At 38.3% G+C, this 21,406-nt stretch overlaps 1 protein-coding gene across 2 annotated transcripts in view; it reads right to left on the bottom strand.

Annotated features, from left to right (window-relative positions):
• Positions 1 to 21,406, bottom strand: part of SLC25A17 (solute carrier family 25 member 17) — an 80,698-nt gene that overhangs the window by 9,301 nt on the left and 49,991 nt on the right. Inside the window, exon 9 of one of the 2 annotated variants that reach the window (XM_004437891.3) lies at positions 15,441 to 17,908. The exons of the other annotated variant lie outside the window; for it this stretch is intronic. Coding sequence (XP_004437948.1) covers positions 17,761 to 17,908 — 148 coding nt within the window. The 3' untranslated portion in view covers positions 15,441 to 17,760. Of the gene's footprint in view, positions 1 to 15,440; positions 17,909 to 21,406 lie in introns of those variants that run through there. 2 annotated transcript variants of the gene reach the window in all.

Below are 21,406 nucleotides of genomic sequence, written 5' to 3'. Positions count from 1 at the left end.
AAAATAAAAATATTACAGCTCCCCGCCCTTACTGTAGGATCTCTGGTGAAAGTTAAGAAAAATAGCCAACACTTACATAACACTTAGGATATGCCAGGCACTACTCCATGTATTTTACATACATTAACTCATTTAATCCTCCCCAAAACCCTAGGAGGAAGGAACTGTTATCACCTTGACTTTGTGGATGAAAACCAAGGCAAAGTAGCCGGCCTGAAGTCACACAGCCAGTGGAGCTGAGATGGAGCCTGGGTAGTCTTGGGGCCCGTCCATGCTCTTTGCCATGAGACTGAGTCTGAGAAATCTTTGACTCTTCTTCCTGAGGGGAGCAGTCTGGACAGAAGACTTCTGGGTTTTCTCCCAGCCCCTCACCGGCTCCTAATTTGTGAGATATGGCGATCCCCAGCACTCACTGGGCTACATTAACAATGGGGGGAACAATTAAAAGTTATGTTTACCAACCCTTGTCATAACATAGGGAAGAGGTATAATCTGATGTAGAGTGATAAGAATCGGATGCATAATTGCCTCTTACAAGGAGGAGAAGGGGAAGAGGCTACCACCATCTGTAAGGAAGGTTGGGAAATACGTTATTTAACTGGGTACACAGTCATGATTCAGCAATTCAGGGGTTCTGTGACCAATGAGGAAGGAGCAAATGTTATTAGTAAGCAACTGAGCAGTCTCTGCTTCAGGGAAGAAAAAACAAATGCAGAGAAAGGGAGACAGAAACAGTATGGTGTAGCTGGAGGGTTGGGTCACATAAAGAAGCGATGCTTAAGGGGCCGGCCCCGTGGCGTAGCAATTTTAAGTGCACGCGCTCTGCTACTGGCGGCCCGGGGTTTGGATCCTGGTTGCGCACCGATGCACCGCTTGTCAAGCCATGCTGTGGTGGTGTCCCATACAAAGTAGAGGAAGATGGGCACGGATGTTAGCCCAGGGCCAATATTCCTCAGCAAAAAGAGGAGGACTGGCATGGATGTTAGCTCAGGGCTGATCTTCCTCATTAAAAAAAAAAAAAAAAAAAAAGAAGCAATGCCTAGGGAGGTAGTGAGGGACTAGACAATAAGGGCTGTGGGTTTATCCCCCAGGCCAGGAAGTCTCTGTACCTCTTGACCAGACACTTTAGACCTAAACCTAAGAGATTCTGAATCTATAGGCCTCTGACAAGGCTTGAGATTTGCTTTTTTTTTTTAAGTTCTCCATGTGAGAACTTCAGAGACTGGTTCACTCTAGGCTACTGGTTCTGAACTAGAGGGTTTCTACCCTTCAGGGGACATTTGGCAACGTATGGCTACATTTCTGATGGTCCCTGGGGTGGGAACTACTGACATGTAGTGGGTAGAAGCTAGAGGTACTGCTAAACACTGTACAATGCACAGGGCAGTCTCCCCACAAGAACTGTCCAACCCAAATGTCAGTCGTGCCATTGTTGGGAAATCCTGCTCCAGGCAATGAGGAGCCACTGAAAATTTTTAAATAGTGAAGTAATATCCACTCACTCAAATATCTATAGAGTGGTTTCTATGTGCCAGGAACTGTTCTAGGCACTAGGGATACAGTGGTGAACTAAACAAATTCTTGCCCTCAAGAAGCTAAAACTAGAGGAAATAGACCATGAACAGATAAATAAAAACATAATAAAATATCAAGTAATGATAAGTGCTATGCAGAAAAAAAAAGGCAGGCTCAGGGAACAGGGAATACCTGGTGCTGTTTTAGAGGGAGTGGTCAGGGAAGGCCTCTGAAGAGATGACACGTGGGCTGTACTGAGTGAAGTGACAACACAGGAAAGCAGCAGAAGGAACAGCAATTGCAAAGACCCCAAGTCAGGTACTTGCTCAAGTCTGATGAACATGGCCAAAGTTTTGCGTGTGTGTGTGTGTGTGAGCAAGGGTGGGATGAGGTTAGAGCGGTAGCAGGGGGTGAGATCATGAGGGGCTTTGGGTCCATGCAGAGGATTCTTGATATTCTAAGTTTGTGGGAAGTCACTGTAGGGATGACAGTGAGAAAAAGACAGGATCTGATTTACATATTAAAAAAGGATCTTTCTGGTTCAGTGTTGAGAAGAGAATGTGTGGGGGAATCATAGAAGCGGGGAGATCAGTTAAGAAACTATTGTGGTCTAGACAAGAGCCATGGAGGCTTGGACTCTCGTAGTAGAGGTGGAGAAGGTGAGAAATGGTAGGATTTGCAATATATACTGGAAGGATTTGCTGATAGTGGAGTGAGGGAGAAAGGATGATTCCAAGGTTTTTGGCCTGAACAACTGAGTGAATGGTGATGCCACTCACAGAGATGAGGAATATTGGGAGAGCAGGAGATTTTTATATAGGAATAGAGACCAGGTTTGAATATATTAAGTTTCAGAAGTCTCCTAGATATCCAAGGGGAGATCTTTGTTGCCTGTTCTACCAAGATCATCAATATTTTCTATTCCAATACATGGCACCACCATCCACCCAGATGTGGTGGTCATCCTTTGATAACTCCTATTTGGTCAAACCATATATGTGACACTGGGAAAACTTTTGTAAGCCCAACTTTCTAGATCTGTAAAATAAAAATCTCACCATCTGCCTCATAAGGTTATGAGGCGATATGTATAAAGCATCTAGCATGGTGTTAATTTCCCCTAAAATGAAAGATAAGCCCTAGACAGAGAGCAGTCAACTGGATATATTCCGAGGAGAACAACCTGGAGGGTGAAAGTAAATCCACGTCCTAGGAGGAACAGTACAAGAAAAAAATGGAAATGTTTAATAAGACTTGACTCACTGGGCACAAGGCAGCTGTCTTTAAAAATTAGAAGAATTTTCACTGGAAGAGTAACATGTCTTTATAATTCCAGTGGACAGAACTAGGACCAGAAGATAGAAACCTCAGGGCGACAGATTTCAGCTCATGATGGTGAATTGTTATAAGCACTCTAGTGTGCTTGAAAATGTATTTTCTAATTTGGGGGTGAAAAATTATGAGATGTTGCTCAAATAGTCTTTAGCCTATCTAATTTGCAGAAGGAGGTATGTTAAGATTTCCATGTGATTGTAGGGTTTGTCTATTTCTTTTTGTAATTCTGACCATCTTTGTATTATGCATTTGAGTCGATGTTATTAGGTGCATCTAGGTTTAGGACTTTTATTTCTTCTGGTGACTTATCCATTTTACCATTACCTCATGATCTATCCTATCCTGCAAAATGCTTTTTTCTTTAATGTCAACCAGCTTTCCTTTGGTTTAGCATTTGCTTGGCATATCTATTTTCATCTCTTTACTTTCTGCCTTATTTTAGTTGTGTCTTACTGCACCTACTTTCCTCTCTAAAGGTGACTGCTGTCTTGACTTCAACAGTTTTTGAAATTTATATAAATGGACTCACACATTTAGTAAAGTTTTATGTCTGGCTTCTTTCATTCAACATTGTGTGATTCATCCATGTTGTTGCATATAGCTATAGTTTGTTCACTTGCAGTACCGCAGATAGTATTCTATTGTACTAATTAACATGACAACTGTTACTTATTAGACCTTAGTTGTTTTGATTTTTTGGCTATTATGAATAAGGCTGCTATGAACATTCATGTACTGGAGGAGTAAGAGAAATAGGGAGAGTTCAACTAATGAAAACTGACTAGGAGGGAGAGGAGGAGGAGGGGACTAAGACAAGCCTTTAAAAAATAATTTTATTTATGATACAGTAATACATCACACCTGACAGTGATTCATTTACAACAGCACTGAGAACCTAGGAAACAAGAGGCATTTAAGTAGCCAAACAAGGTATTGGAAAGTCCATGCACTTTATTCACAGGAGAATTTCTTCCTCAGTTTATTTACTCTGATTTTACAAAAAATTCTAAATACGTTCGTTCTCTGGCAGACCAATCCTCAGCAGATTAGGAATTGCCTATTAGAAGAGAATGTTCTCAGAAGCAGGCATATTAAGGTCAGAAAAAGTGCCAATTAACTAGGGATAGGACAATCTGTATTTGTAAAAAGCAGACACAGAGATGCAAAATGCACAGCAGTTTGGAATGATTCTCTGAAGGGACAAACTACCCAATAATCTCCCAAAGGCATGACCACATTAGCCAGCACAGTAACACATCACAATGATGTCCAAGTTTTAAAGCAACAGTTGAATTGTATGTATTCCATTATGTTTAAAGTGGCCAGGGATGTCTGGCATTTTAGAAAAATTCCTGAACAAATGGTTAAAGCAATAAATGAAAACATTTTAGTGCATAAAGAAGTAGCACTGCAAATGATGTTACAAAACCAGTGCATAGTGTGACAGCACATGTTCCTGAGAGTGGCTAAAAGTGCTTAGTACAGAGTATGTGCTCAGTTTGATTAAGTGACTGATGGCAAGCAAAAAAACAATGGAGGGAATCGACAATAAACCCACAGCTAACATCACACTCAGTCTTGAAAGACTGGATGTTTTCTCCCCAAGGATCAGGATCAAGACAAGGATGTCTGCTGTCATTGCTTCTAGTCAACACTGTACTGGAAGTTCTAGCTAGAGCAATTAGGCAAAAAACAAAAAACAAAAGGCATCCAGATTGGAAAGAAGTAAAAACTCCTCTATGCTCAGATGACATAATCTTATAGAAGAAAATCCTAAGGAATTCACTAAAAAACTATTAGAACTAATAATTGAGTTCAGCAAGGTTGCAGGATACAAGGTCAATATACAAAAATTAATTGCATTTCTATATACTTGCAATGAATAATCTGAAAATTAAATTAAGAAACAATTGCATTTACAATAGCATCAAAAGAAAAAAAATACTTAGAAATAAATTTAACCAAAAAAAGTACAAAACTTATATTTGAAGACTACAAAACATTGTTGCAAGAAATTTAAAAAGATCTAAATAAGTAGAAAAGACATTTCATGTTCACAGATCCAAAGACTTAATATTGCTAGGATGGCAATATTCACCAAATTGATCCACAGATTCAATGCAATCCCTATCAGAACCCCAGCTGGAATTTTTGTAGAAACTGACAAGCTGATGCTAAAATTCAAGTGGAATTTTAAGGGACTCAAAATATCTAAAACAATCCTGAAAAAGAACAAAGTTAGAGAACTCACACTTCTTGATTTCAAAACTTACTACCAAGTAACAGTAATGAAGTCAGTGTGGTACTGGCATAAGGATAGATGTACAGGTCAATGGAATAGAATTAAGAATCTAGAAATAAATCCATATGTCTATAGACAAGTGATTTTTGACCAGGGTGCCAAGACCATTCAATGGGGGAAAGAATAGTCTTTTCAGCAAATGGTGCTGAGACAACTGGATATCCATATGCAAAATATGAAGTGGGTAACTTTACCTCACACCATATACAAAAGTTAACTAAAAATGTATCAAAGACCTAAATGTAAGAGCTAAAAGTATAAAACTCTTAGAAGAAAACATAGAGGTAAATCTTCATGACCTTGGATTTGGTAACAGATTCTTAGATATGACCCAAGAACAGGAACAACAAAAGAAAATATACATACATTGGACTAGATCAAAATTAGAAAATTTTGTGCTTCAGAGGACACTAGCAAAAAAATGAAAACACAATCCACAGAATGGGAAGATATTTGCAAATCATATATCTGGTAAGGGACTTGTATCCAGAATATATAAAGAACTTTTACAACTTAATAATAAAAAGACATAAAAATAGGCAAAGGATCTTAATGGACATTTCTCCAAAGAAGATATACAAATGACCAATAAACACACACAAAGAAACTTGACATTATCAGTCATCAGGGAAACGCAAATCAAAACCATTATAAGATACAACTTCACATCCACTAGTATAAGCAAGATAATAATAGGTGCTGGTAAGGATGTGAAGAAATTGGAACCCTCATACATTCTGGTGGGAAGGTAAAATGGGGAAGCCACTTTGGAAAACAATCAGGCAGTTCCTCAAATGACTAAATATACAGTTACCACATAACTAAACAATTCTACTTCTAGGTATATACCCAAGAGAAATGAAAACATATATCCACACAAAAACTTATACATGAATGTTCATAGCAGCATTATTAACAATAGCCAAATGGTGGAAACAACCCAAAAGCCCAACAGACAAATGGATAAACATAATGTCTTATATTCATAAAATGGAATATTATTCAGCCATAAAAAGGAATGAAATACTGATACTTGCTACAATACCAATGAACCTTGAAAACATTACGCTAATTGAAAGCAGTCAGTCACAAAAGTTAACATGTTATCTGATTCCATTCATATGAAAGTCTATAATAGGGAACTCTGTAGAGACAGCAAGTAGATTAGTGGTTGCTCAGACATGGGAGGGGGGAAATTGGGAGATGAGGGAGTGATATCTAAAGGGTATGGGGTTTCTTTCCAAGGTGATGAAAATGTTCTAAAATTGACTGTGGTGATGGTTCCACACATCTGTGAATATACTTAAAACTATTGAATTGTACACTTTAAATGGGTGAATTACATGGCATGTGAATTATATCTCAATAAAGCTGTTTTAAAAAAGCAGCAGCACTACTAAGGATAAGCTCATAAACAAAAATGGAAAAAAAAGAAAGGGAAATAATAGAAAAATGGTTGCTTAACTTACCAAAGATTTTAACTGGTCATGCCTGAATTCAGTTCTAATTTGGGGGAAATTGGTACGTGCTGATGTAGGTGGGGAAAGGGTACCAAGTTCATGAGTGGGAGTAGAATCATGGTAACCTGTAGACATTACACACTGGACCTAGAACAGTTCGGGAGGCCCTATTACTTTACGGCTTCCCGACAATTTAGGGGAAGCAGTATTTTGGAATTTAGTTCAGCACATGCAAAGCCCAATCAGTATTTCAGATAAAGGAGATACTATTTGTGAGGACGGTGAATCAACTTTAGAAACAGAGTTTATGAAGTCTGAGCAGAAGGGGCAGTGTCATATCATCAGTCACACAGCTAAATTCAAAGACCCAAAGCTGACAGAAAAGTCTCGATAATACATACATATATACATATGAATTTAATAAACTCCCTTAGTTGGTGACACTATACTGCACTCCAGCCCTTTTCTATCTCTGCATGTCTTGGTGCTTTCCTGCTCTGACATTCTCCTCCTTCCTCATATTAGCACGTGCATACACTGTATGAATACTCTCTCTCTCTCTCTCTCTCTCTTACATGGATGCTGGTAACTAAAAGATCTGTTCAAGCATGTTCTTTATAGCACTTATCTGCATTTAACATCACCTTACTGGTTTATATGCTCAATGTCCGTCTCCCTCCATTCCAGTGCAAGTCCCACAAGAGCAGGGACCTTGTCTGTCTTGTTCAGTGCATCCCTATTGCTTAGCCAAGTAGCTGGCACATAGCAGATGCCCAAAAATTATTTGTTGATGTCTTGATTAGCAGAGTATCTTTGGTATAAGACAACAATACTAATTAAGCATCGTTATTAAGTCTCACTGTTAAGTATTAAAGACACAAAAATGAAACCTGCACTCCAGGAACAGGAGGAACAGACCAACAAATAATAACAACGTTATGTGATAAGAATGACACCAGCATTCTTGTTTTAATTAGAGTACTTTTTCCGCTTACAAGCCTCTATGCTTATGCACTTACTTCTCAGCTGTCTTCAGCCTGCACTTATCCCACACTTTATTCAGTTCAGACGAAGATAGGAAGGCATGTACCACATTGTATTTAATGTGGTGAAATGACTAAGGCACTAAATCCTAGGGAAGCCGTGACTTTTTGTCAAAATACATATTATCATAGGGATTGTAAATCTAGGTATTCTGGTTTAGGCAAACCCAAATTCAACACTATACCCCACAACTCTCAATATATACATTCATTGGACAAATATTCACAGAACACTTACAATAACACCTGGGACATAGTAACCGTGATGAGGATTTAGAGCTCTTAATCTATTGAAGGAGGCAGGTAAGTAAACAGAGAAATACAGCTTAATGTAGAGAGGGTACTTGATAGAGCTCTATCAAGGGTATGATGTTCCAAAAACCACCAAAGAAATGAAAAGCACAGAGACTTTTGTGTTAGGGACATCCTTACCCAAGCTTGACACTCAAATGATGGGCCCATTCTTTTTAACATGGGCATTACTGCATAAATCACACCTTAAGGAAAGATGCGGGGACTCATAGCCTTCAAAGAGTTAAATTCCTAGTAAATACATCAACCAAGTGCTAAAAAAGCATCCAGTTTTTTTTCACTGCCTGCATACTGAAGCTACCTTTTATTTTTGGGAAAAAAAGAGAAATAGAACTGGTAAGCTTTTCAACTTATTTGCTAAGTTGCTTACTAAACTAAACAATCAAAACCAAGTGGCTCTATTTCTAACCTTGGGTCCTTTGGAATACTATACCCCTCAAGCCCTTCCTTGAGAGCAATAGGCTCACTTCTAGAAAGACAGCGTGGTGTTGTGGGAAAGGATGGGATTTGGAGTCAGAAGACCTCTGTTTGAATTCTACTGTCACTGGCTGTGTAACAGTGAATGAGTCATTGAACCATTCTGAACCTATCTCCACACATATAAAATGGAGATATCATCTACCCAATTCATCTCTGAGGTATGAAGTGAGTACCAAATAAGATAATAGATGCCAGATTGTTTTATAAACTACAAAACAGTATATAAAGATTAATTATTATTCATATCTGTATATCAGCGCCTAGCAAGTGCCTGGTACGAATGTACGCGATAAATGTTTGTGAAATAAATTAGTACCTCAAACGGTCCTGGAGCACAGATTAATGAGAGCTCTAGTTGGCTACAACTTGGAAGCCTCAATAGCTACGTTTATTTCAAACAACGTGGAAAGATTTACCTGTTTACATCAAAACTACTTGTTTAGTAAAGATTTGAATTGATTTTTAAATTCACAGGTTGTCAAAATGCCTTTTACCTCTTGTACCTCCCGCTCTGCCTTTTAATCATTTTCCTGCCTATTGGCACTTCCACCAGATGGTGAACAGAAATGAGTTATTCAACTGTGGATCAGTCAAGTTTGCAAGTTTTTATTAGTGTCAATAAAGACCAGTGGATGCTACTGGCCCAAAACTGACTTTTGTGTCTCTGACTTCATTTCCTATTGATACTGAGAGCTACTGGCTTTATCAACGGGCCAAGATAAGTCTATAAATTATGGATGACAAATTAAAAGTTTAGGTATACACTTGGGGAAAGGAAAAAGTAAAAGAATATAAATTCAGCAAAATACTACCTACTCCATTCTTCGCTTTTATAGATAAAAAAGGTGCTTCAAGGTAGTGCTCCACCAAGTTCAAGCCACAGTTCCTATTCAGATTGCTCGTTGAGTCTAAGAATGCTTCTTTTTTGGTTTAATTGGGAACAAATTTCACTAGGCCTCTCTGACAGCAGTGATTTATAATGAAGATGAAATAGGCTGACTGCAATGCCCTCTGGTGGCCTACAAGTTTCTCCATATCTGCAATTGCAAAATTAAAACAACGAAAAAAATAAAACAGCCATTTTCTATCAAATAGGAGCTTATTTATAAATTAAAAAGTGAACAAAGATAAATTGTAACAGTCTTCTTTGATTTTCATAACCATCATAACCACAAAGGATTTCTACAGAGGCCTTGCCCAATGTAACCTCATGTTCATGATGATTCATAACATGATTTATAGCAAGTCCCTGCCCTCTAGAATGTGCCATGTAACAAAGGCACAGGAACTAGGATGCAGACTTGGAACCAAAGCTCGAAGGGGAGAACTGTGGAAAGTACATGGGCTTTGGAACCTTTGTAGGAGGATCAGATAATATACGTAAAGCATCCAGTATGGCAACTGGTGCACAGTAGGAGCTCAATATATGGTAGCTATTATCATTATACGTTAGTATGTGATATTTAAGGATCTTAACTACCTGCTGGAAAAAATCTAATTTTCAGCTCTAAACTCTTATAACACTTTTGATATGTTTCATTTAACTCTGTACTTCATAGGACTGTTGAAAGAACTAAATGAAAAAGCATGTAAAGCCCAGCCCCTGGAGCACAACAGCACTTCCTCCTCATCACAGGCAGAATGGCATTTCTCCTGCAGCCTGCTAAAGCAGAGGTGGAGAGAGAAACGTTTATGTAGCCCAAAGTGACAATGAACATAAAGGCACAGATAGGATTAAGTTTTAATTTAATAATAGAATGTCACAGTAGGCATATCTTTTGACCCAGTTACTCAGTAACTGGATTCCTGGAAATTCTTCTTAAAGAAATAAAAAAAAAATGTTAGATGCATATATTAAGGATTTTATCATCAGATTATGTATAATAGCAAAAAATTGGCAACAACTGAAAAGTCTATCAATGAGTCTTTTTTTTTTTTAAAGATTTTATTTATTTATTTATTTTCCCCCTAAAGCCCCAGTAGATAGTTGTATGTCATAGCTGCACATCCTTTCAGTTGCTGTATGTGGGACGCGGCCTCAGCATGGCCGGAGAAGCGGTGCGTCCGTGCGCGCCCAGGATCCGCACCTGGGCTGCCAGCAGTGGAGTGCGCGCACTTAACCGCTAAGCCACGGGGCCAGCCCCTCAATAGGAGTCTAACTAATGATACATTTACACAATGCAATTCTATGAAGCTGCTAAAATTATTATTTATTGACATACTTGAGATGAAAATTTACAAATTTAGGCAGTTTGGTGTCATTAAAAAAAACACCTATCTATAAATATATCTGTGTATGTATACATTTAAACAAATCTGAAAATAGATATACTGAAATATTAGCAGTAATTTCTAGGCAGTAGGAATACAGGTATAGACTTATACATACATAGATAGGACTCTATATATGTAGGACTCTCTTCATTTTTTCTACATATTCTGAAATTTTTATAATGACTGTGTATTATTTTTATAAGAAAAAAAAGCTAAAAGAAAAACTTTAAACCAAAATAGAAAATACAGATATCTCCAAGCAGTACGAGCCAGTGAAAGGTCATTGGATAGGATATCAGGAAGTCTGAATTCCTGTTTCTCTCAATCCTTTGCCATGTAACCTTAGCCAGATCTGTGTCTCAATTTCTCCATCTATACAGTATAAAAGTAATTGAAATAAATCTCACAACAGAGAGAATAAAATGAGAATGAATGTGTTAGAAAAAAATCTGTATATGTTATACCTATCAACTCATTGCAAATTAAAAAAGAAATAAAGAGGATTTTTAAATTCCCCTTCCCTTGAGTCTTCACTGCTTTTATAATTTTTAAAACACTAACAAATGTATGATCAAAGTACTCACAGTTTTAGCCTCAACTAGGCTCTGAACTATTTCCCAAGTACACATGTCCATATTGATCAAGATAGAGTGCAAGTCCAGACCTTGACAGTAACAGAAATTCACAGTGAGCCTCAACTACTCTTGCAGGCTGATCTTCACAGAGGTAGAACTAAACGATTCATGTTATGTCTAATTTCCAAACTATGTTTAACATTAGATTTTTAAATTCGAAGAGCACAGGGAATGTTTCTTCTTTCTTTAGACCCAAGTCTAACTGTAGACAAAACCGTTACATAGGACGGGGTCCTGACCATCTCTTCTCCCTTGTTCTAAGTTCTCGGTGGCCTGACGCTTTCCCCTCCCTCATTCCAGCATGTGTTCAGCTCAGAGATCTAGGTGGGGAAGCTTCTGGATCTAATTCAAACCAATGCACAAATAATAAAGCATCATCCTTTTTCTACTTTGCAAATGCCAGTTATTTCCTCTGTCAAGAAGGTCCTCTACCCACTACTTGGTGTGTTCCTAATTCAAATGTTGCTTTCTGATCACATAGACCAAGACAGAGCTGGGCCCAGCCTCTCCATGCTCCCAAAGACTCCTGAACATTTGTACTGCATTTCTCATTAGAACTCATCAGTGGTAGAACTCCAAGTCGTTTTTTGTCTGACGTCCATGCTGAACAATGAGCTACATGAGGGCAGAGACTGCGTATTATTGATCTGGATAATTCCAGCAATTGGCATAGTGCTTGGACATGGTAGGTAATCAAAAATGACTTCTTGAATAAATAAATAAATAGAACGTTATTCCTAAAATAGGAATTTGCAATTTAATAAGGTCCTCCACACAACACCCACACAGGAGATCACCTACTTGGCTGGCCATCTACTCCGCCAGTGGGTTCTACAGAAACTAAAGCAAAACAAGACTGAAGTACACATGAAAGAATTAGATAAACGATACCACTAAGGTAGATAATTTTGGTGACTCCAATTAAAGCAAAGAAATAATGAAATCTTCAAGCCACCTGACTAGCAAAATATACTTCAAAACGGTATAAACTAATTAATCTAAAAAAAAAGAAATCTGAAAAACTGATAATCAAGACAACACTGGGGTGCAAGTATTCTAAAAACATGTAAACTCTTAATTAACAGATCAATTTGACTGGAGAAAGGTCAGCACTGGCTTTAGCCAGAAACACTCATGCAACAACTTGGTGCCTCCCGTGAGCGAGACACTCTGCTACTCGACTCATTTCCTGCCCTGAAAGAACTCGTTATCAAGGGGAAGAAAGAGATACAGACGGACTACAGCAATTCAAAAATACAATGTAGTAGGTGCAATGATAGACAAATGTACACAATCTTACAGGAGTACAAAGGTCTTTGAGGGTCGGTGGGTAGGAGGGAGCAAAGTTTCAGAAAGGCTTCCAGGAGCTGATGCCTGATCTGGGCCGAAATTCACCAGTAATAGTAGTAAGAGATTCCTGATACACCAGACAGATAAACAAAGGCACTGAGGCAAGAAACAGCATGCATTCGGAGCCACCCTTGGATACAGAGGCAACAGGCTTCCCTTGAGCCTTGTGGTGGGACAATGGGGTACAGATAGTTCAGTACAGAATTACACATCTTCAATCATATGCCCTCTAGGTTGTAAAAGGGAACCACACACTGGCTTAGAAGGCTTACTTTTAAGGACATCTGAAGGATGTAGTGTGGCAGTATAGAAAGTTCTGGAGTCAGCCTAAATTTTAAATCTCAATCACCATTTATTAGGTACATGACAATGGATAAGTTACATTTTAAGCCTCAACTAACTCACTGTTAATGGGAATGAATTTCATATACTGAGAGTTATTACAAGGATATCAAGATGTATGTAGGGGCAGGCCTGGTGGCGTAGTGGTTAAACTTGCATGCTCCACTTCAGCAGCCTAGGGTTCACGGGTTCAGATCCCAGGTGCAGACCTACACACCGCTCATCAAGCCATGCTGTGGCGGCATGCTATATACAAAAAACAGAGGAAGACTGGCACAGATGTTAGCTCACGGACAATCTTCCTCAACCAAAAAGAAGAAGATGGGCAACAGATGTCCGTTAAGGGCCAACCTTCCTCACCAAAATAAAAAAAAACCACCAAAAAAACAAAACCAAGATGTATGTAAATCACTTGTGCCTGGCATTTAGTAGGCATTCAATGCATGGAAGTTCCATTACCCATTCCCATGATTAGTTCCAAATGGAGTTTTCCTTCCCTTTTCACGTCACTACAGACTGGATTTCATTTGCTGGGTTCCACAGTTCACTGCCCAATCTATGTAACTGTCATACATTTTTTGAGCATCTCTTCTTTGAGTGCTGTGCTAGGCACTGGCACCTTGTCCCTCCCTCCCTCGACTCTCATATCCATCTCCTAATTTCCTTTTCATTCTCTGGTTTTAAATAGTAATTGTCTTTCTTTTCTTCTCTCATCCTACTCATGGAAAATGTTTTTTCTTGTCAATTATGTCCTACTGAACATACTTTTCAGGGGCTACCAGTAGGCCCTACGAACATCAGCACTAATCCAAGGCCCTTTCCTTTCTAAGGTGGTAAAAACCCTGCAGGGTCACAATCAGTTACATTTATTGCATACATAAATATCCTACAAATGAGTCTTTGTATATATTTGGTATCCTAGTGACATTTGACGCTGCCAATAAGTAATTCATCTGCCCAGAGGGAAGGCTCTCCTTAGAGGTGTGGCATTTGGCTCCATGAAGTCACTATTCTTTAGCTTTTCCAGACAGCCAAGATGAGATACTAGCATAGCCAGTGACTTTCTGCTATTGAACCAGTTGATATTTTAATGATTAACTGATAAATGTTTGGAGGACTTAATTTGAATACTGAATAAAACATAAAAATTACTGGATTTGGCTTCTCTTTTGAGGAGAAGAAATGTTCAAAATTCCCAGAAATGTTCACAATTAAAACAAATGGAAAGAGAAAACGCTGCTCCAGCGCTGAACACTGGTTCAAACAGCATTTATTAAGCACTTATATATGTCATATATTGTGCCAGATGCATATATATATCCTCATCTGTCCAACAGAAATGATTACCTCGCAAGGCCATTATATATTTTCTTTAATCCTCTGAACAGCCTTGAGACGTAATCATTTCTATTGGACAGATAAGGACATGAAGATTCAGAAAGGTGAAGAAGTGACTTGTCTGTAACAAAATGCTATTAGTCATAGAACGACAATCTGAACCCAGTGTTTTCCACTGAACCACAGATACATCTATTCAAACAGCCATATCACCAATAATAGTAATATTATAATGATAGTCATTGCTAACATTTACCCAGTTCTTAAGTGGCAAGTACTGTGCTAAGCAATTTATGAATATCATCTCATTTAATCCTCACAATCACCCTATGAGGTAGGTTTATCAAGATCTCCGTTTCACAGTTGAGGAAACTGAGTTTTATACAAGTTCAGTAGTTGCTTTGTTCCCATAGCTGGTAGGGAGTAGGGCTCGAGTTGAACCTAGTTCTAATTCTAGAACCCATTCTCTTAATCACTATACTAGACTGCAAGAAACTCAACTCTAGTCCTGGCTCCAACCAGGCGAGCCACTTAATAGTACTGTCTTGATTTCCTTGTTAATTAAATGGGGATCTTGTTACTTGTTCCTACCTACTTCACAGAGATATTGGGATTATAAAATGAGAAAGTGTAAGCTTTAAGAAGGGAAATTGCTATATAAATCTAGGCACTGTCACAAGTTTCACTCAGATCTTCCCTCTGCCACGATCATAAAGGGATTTAGCTGACATCATTAGCTCTCAAATATTCTCTGAAGTGGGTAGTGAGTATTATTATCTCTACTTATCAAAAAGCTGAAGCACAAGGAGATGATGAAATTTGCTAGTCAGTGGCAGAGCTGGGAATAAAACGCAAGATTCTAACTCCCACTGCTTATATTCTTATGGTAAATCCTATTTCTGCCTTTCAAACTTAATTATAAAATAGACTAGGGTAGAAATATTAGTGTCCACTTTACAATATAGATTAAATACTTAGAGAAATTAAATTTTCTACTGTAGTGATACTGATATAATCTCCAAGGCTCTTAATCCTCGCATTCTAGAGAAATGGATAAAGGATCAAAAAGAAAAATTTTTTATTTCCTTAGTACAGATTTCAGTTCTTTAGTTTTCTCAAATAACTTATTATTAATCAAAGGTTACAAAACTGGGTGAATCATTACCTAGTTTCACCTAGTGAGTCTATAAGCTTCCATAGGGAATATAAAACCTCAATATTAAATCATTCCCTCATAAAACCTGAAAAAAAGCATCAAATACATTCTCACATCATAAACACCTAATATAACTATATAATTTGACTTGGAAATTATTCTAACACACCAGCCCACAATACCCTGAGCTCAAAATTCAAGTTCCAAAACAAATTGCATAATTAAAACAATAACAAAATACACATGGCACCTTTATGATCATTCTTTCATATAGAAATCAAAATAAGTTTTGTGCTTCCCATGTAAGCCCCACCACAGACACACGCAAACTTTCAAGTAAAATAAAAAGTAGTAATGGGGTCAATTCTCTGGCTTAAATAGGGGACAAGTGTTCAGTCTAGTTCCCAGATTATTAGCTCTTCTTAATTCTTGTTTTCTAGAACACCACCACAATGTTTCAATTATTACTAGTTTGATAATCACATATTTTGAAATCACCACAGGGACCAGAAAGGAACTAAGAGAAAGAAATTTCCATTCTCAAAATTGAACTAAATACCAGAGTCCACAGGCACTTCATTATTACTCTCTCTCCGACTGAATTAGACTTATAAATGAAAAACCTGTCATTTTGTTACAGGGACACAAACTAAGCCACAGGAACCCAAAGAGCTGTTCTGCTAATGTCAAGAGAGTTGCTTCTTGAGCAGCTTGAGAAGTCTAAATTCACTCCTAGCTACATAGTAAAAGCCCTACCGCCTTAACATGTGCTATGAGGTGAAAGTAGACAAGGACACAGGACTCCCAGTTTTTCAGAGGTTGTTTTAATACATTAATCCATCTTTCCTTTGAGAAAAATCTTTGTCTTGGTTTCTATAATTGAAAACAATCATATCTCCTGTTGGGTCAGGAACTCTAAGGTCTCTCCAACTTTAATGTGAGTATGAATCACCTGGGGATCTTGTTAAAATGCAGTTGATTCAGAAGGTCTGGGACTGCATGTCCAACAAGCTCCCAGGGGATTTCAATGCTACTGCTTGATGGACCACACTTTGAGTAGCAGGACTCTAAGGAATGTTTCCAAATAGAACCTCAATCAGATGTTTATTCTCAAAATACACAGCCTCCACCAAGAGTCTGTAAAGGAAGATAATATTCCAGAGCCTAAACAAGGTATCTGCTTCCTCTCCCCTTTTTTGTGATTTTTACCAGCTGGTTGTAAACCCAGTGTAATATCTTAATAAAGGGCAACTTTTAAGAATGCCTTTTGTGCTGACAATTTATTGGGGCTTGACTTGATTGGGGCTAACATGGATGAACATAAAACCTCAAGCCTTTTGTAATAAAAGGGTTGATGCAAAATAGATTTTTTGTTTTTTTCTGCTGAGGAAGATTAGCCCTGAGCTAACATCTGTGCCAATCTTCCTCTATTTTGTATGTGGGTTGCCATCACAGCACGGCCACCAATAAGTGGTGTAGGTCTGCACCTGGGAACTGAACCCGGGCCACCTAAGCGGAGCATGCCGACCAAACTTAACCACTAGGCCATGGGGCTGGCCCCCCAAATAAATATTTTTTAATTATGTCAAATACTAATGATGTGATGTTTACAAATAGTTTATAAGAGAATGATTTAGGATTAATAATTTTCATTTCTCCCACAAAATAAATAGCTCATGTACTAAAGAAGACATCTTTCCTTAAGTAGGAGTTAAAAAGCCCAACAAAAATAAAGTCATGCCCACGGCATAGTCATAATATTATTTTTAGCGAGGAACATACCAAGATTAAGATATACAAAAGTATATGAGAATTACATGGTATTAAATTTATCCTAGAACCTGGGGGAGGGGAAAGAGAACAGCTGGTAAATTTAAGAAAAATTTTAACTGGAAAAGATTACATGAGAGCAATAGTCCACTCCCCTTAAGAAAACCAAAGAACCCCCACAAACTTTCATTTTTAGGTTTCCAACAATGTGCTCTTTTCATATGATCATTAGTCCAAGCCCCCCTGCAAAATCCAACCAACCATCATAAAAATTAAGTTGGCAAGAGGGCCAGCTAGTTAACTCTACGTTTCCCCTTAGATGAGTTTCAAGCCCAGGAGGGTAAAATGTGTGGTGGAAGGAGCAAGAGTAAAAGGAGAACTGCTTCTTTTTACACAGAAGGAAGCCCCCCTGTTGAGCATCTTTCTGCACTTTGCAGGGTAAGGTGTCTCACTGCTTGTGTGCACGCTTCAGCCCCATAACTGTGAAGGTAGCAGCCGTCAGTTTCTCATAAACAAGGAACATGAGAGCAGCAGTGAGGACTGTCTGCAGCAGTTTGGCTTCAAGGCCTTTGTAGAGTCCCATTATTCCAAAACGCCTAAAAGGAAAGAGGTTTGAAAAATATAAAAGGTTTTCTTTATAAAAGTCAACCCCCGCATCAAAGAAACATGCTACTCTGACAGCTACTTTGCAAAGGTTTATCCTTAGGATCAAAACAAGCAATGGAAGTTTTAGATATTAACAGACTTCTGTTGTCAAATTACTTCTTATCTCTAAAGGTATTTGGGGACTGACTACAGTTTAGTACTCATAAGCCACCAATAGTGTCTCTTTATAATCACTATTAATTAGCAGAATGCTGACAATATCCCACAGATAGGATGCAGAGCCTAAAATCTCCTAAAACCATCTTAATGCTAAAATTTGAAATCTAATAACTTTTAGATCTTTACTTTAATGCTCTCCCAACTCATTATTTCAACTTAATAGTCTCTAAATGGTAGGAAAGCTGCCATTTGGTTTAGGTCATTTTAGCCTCAACAGAATTAGAGAAAGTGATAGAAATGAAAAGCTACCCGATTCTCAGTCTTCCCATACATTTGATCTTCTCACCCAGTGGTTCTCAAATTTAGCATACATCAGAATTACCTGAAGAACTTAGACCAGAGATTGCTGGGTCCCATCCCCAGAGTTTCTGATTCATATTAAGTCTGGGATGGGACCCAAGAATTTGCATTTCTAACAATCTCCCAGGTGATGAGGAGGAGGATGTCAGCCTGGAGACCAGCCCTTTAGAACCACTGCTCAACCACAGAGAAGAATTCTAGCTTCAACTAGAACCAGGAGTCCAGAGTAAATGATCTCTCCAAAGCTATTTGTTGAGAGTGAACTAATATCATGCTAGTACATCAGTAACTCCAGGGCTACATGCATCATGCAGACAGAGATATTAAAGCTAACCAAGTGCTCCATTCAGAAGCTAGTCTACATTTTATATATTTGCTATGTGTGAAAATCTATTATTTGGGAAAATCATATGATAAACAGGAATGAATAGCCTTGACCCATGAATTTCTCGTTCATTGACTACATGAATTATGTTCCCCCAAGAACCCCAAGAAAGTCTATCTCAGTGTTTCTGAAGGTGAGATCCGCTGTGAGATAATAGAAAATATATATATTGGTCTCTGTCCCTGTTTCCTGGCACAGAGCTCCTAAATCCTTCATAACTTCCTAAGTAATAAGAGTAGTAAGAGCATCGTTTGTTCTAATATTTGATCTGTGACCCTAGTTCCTGACACAGAGTTCCTAAATCCCTTGGAATTTCCTGGGTGACAGTCACTTCTTTTTTTCAAAGAAGTGACTCTTAGTGGGCTCCTGGATAGGGCTGGTCACCAGAAAGACCAAACCATGATTAGAAGGTTGGAATTTTCAGCCCCACCCCCTGTTCTCCAGAGAGGGGAAAGGGGCTGGAAATGGAGTTAATGACAGATCATATCTACATGATGAAGCCTCCATAAAAATCCCAAAAGTACGGGGTTCAGAGAGCTGCCAGGTTGGTGAACCTGGAATATCCATGTAATGGAAGGGTGATGCACCCCAGCTCGATGGGGACAGAAGCTCTTGTGCTCAGGACCCTCCTAGACGTTGCCCTATGTATCTCTTCATTTGGTTGTTCATCTGTAGCCTTTATCATATCCTTTAATAAACTGTTAAACCTAAGTGTTTCCCTGAGTTCTGTGAGCTTTTCTAGCAAACAAGTGAATCCAAAGGGGAGGAGGTTATGGTAACCTCTGATTTGTAGCCAAGCACGACAGAAGCTGTGGGTAACGTGGGGACCTACTACTTGTGACTGGCATCTGAAGTGGGGGTCAGTCTCATGGGACTGAGCCCTTAACCTGTGGGATCTGATGTATCGGAATTGAGTTAGATTGTAGGACACCAAGCTAGTGTCACAAAAAATTGGTTGGTGTGGGAAAAATCCCCACATATTTGGTGATCAGAAGTGTCAGAAGTGAAGTGCTCTGTGTGAGTAGTAAAGGAAAGATATACAGGAGTAGTGTAGGTTTTCTTTATATCCACTCGCATCAGAATCACCAGGGTCTGTTTAGAAATAAAGATTACCAGGCCCCACCCCAGAGGGGAGGCATGAATCTGTATTTTAACAAGCACTTACACAATTACTAATCATTGAGAAGTTTGGAGAGGCCTGGCATGGTATATTGCACTGTCTAATATGGTAGCGACACGTGGCAATTAAAATTAAAAAAAATACAAACTTCAGTTTCTCAGTTGCACTGACCAAGTTTCAAGTGCTCAATAGCCAAATGTGGTTAGTGGCAACCCTACTGGACACTAGATATTTCCATCATTGTAGAACATTCTAGTGGATGATGAAAGCTCTTCATTCATTCAACAGTTCCTGAGTGCTTACTGAGCACCTCAGTTTGAACATCTGACTCTGCCTCCATCTGTCTGGTGTTGGGCAAGTCACTTTCTTTCTCTAAATCTGTTTCCTGATCCACAAAAATGGGAATATAGTCACCCTTTCACATTCACAAGGCTGAATGAGAACCAAACAAGATGAGAGATGTGAAAACACACTGGATTTGAAAACTATATAACCCTATAGATTTCTAGTAAACACAACCTTCTTAAATTTCTTGTTAACTACTTCTTTCTCATGTGGGGGCCTATTACTTATGATTGGCAATGATGGTAGAAACGGAAATTGGTATCACTCTTTTTGTGTCAATTTGGCAATGTCTGTTAAAATTTTATATGTTCAAACTCCTTAACCAGGTAATTATACTTCAAGGAATTTTCTCTACAATTATAATCACTCAGGTGTACAAAGGCAAATTTATGGACTGTTCATTCAGTAATGCTTGTAAAGGCAAATACCTGGAAACAAACTAAATATTTATGAATACCAAAAATATGTTTTATATAATATTCTGGAACAATATACTCTTAACTGTTAACAGTGACAACCTCTTGGAAAAGGGATAGGATAGAAAGAAAACAGAGTAGGTATGCAAGTATTTATAGCTTTATTGAAGTTTAACTGACTTTAATTTGATTACTTTTGACTGATGTATATACCCATGAAACTATCACCACATTCAAGAAGGTGAACATATCCATTACCCCCAAAAGTATCCTCATGTCTCTTTGTAATCATTCCCTCCCTCAACCTACCTTGGCCCCAGGTAACTACTGATCTTCTTTCTGTCACTACAGATTATTTGCATTTTTTAAGTTTTATAGAAGGGAAATCATATAGTATGAATTCTTTTTTGTGTGACTTCTTTCACTCGGCATAACTATTTTGAGAGTCATACACGTTGTTGCATGTTATCAATAATTCTTTCTTTTTTATTTCTGAGTAGTATTCGACTGACTAGATAAATCATAACTTGTATATCTATTCACCGGATGATGGACATTTGGGCTGTTTCTAGTTTTTGACTCTTACAAATAAAGCTGCTATTAACATTTGTGTACAAGTCTTAGTGTATTTCATTTCTCTCAGGTAAATACTTGAGGTGGAATGGCTGGGTCCTATGGTAGGTTTATGTTTAACTTTTTAAGA

Source organism: Ceratotherium simum, chromosome 25 (genome assembly GCF_057802395.1).
Source record: "Ceratotherium simum simum isolate JZ-2026a chromosome 25, ASM5780239v1, whole genome shotgun sequence".
Lineage (NCBI taxonomy): Eukaryota > Metazoa > Chordata > Mammalia > Perissodactyla > Rhinocerotidae > Ceratotherium > Ceratotherium simum.
This window is presented reverse-complemented; position numbering and strand designations above follow the sequence as displayed.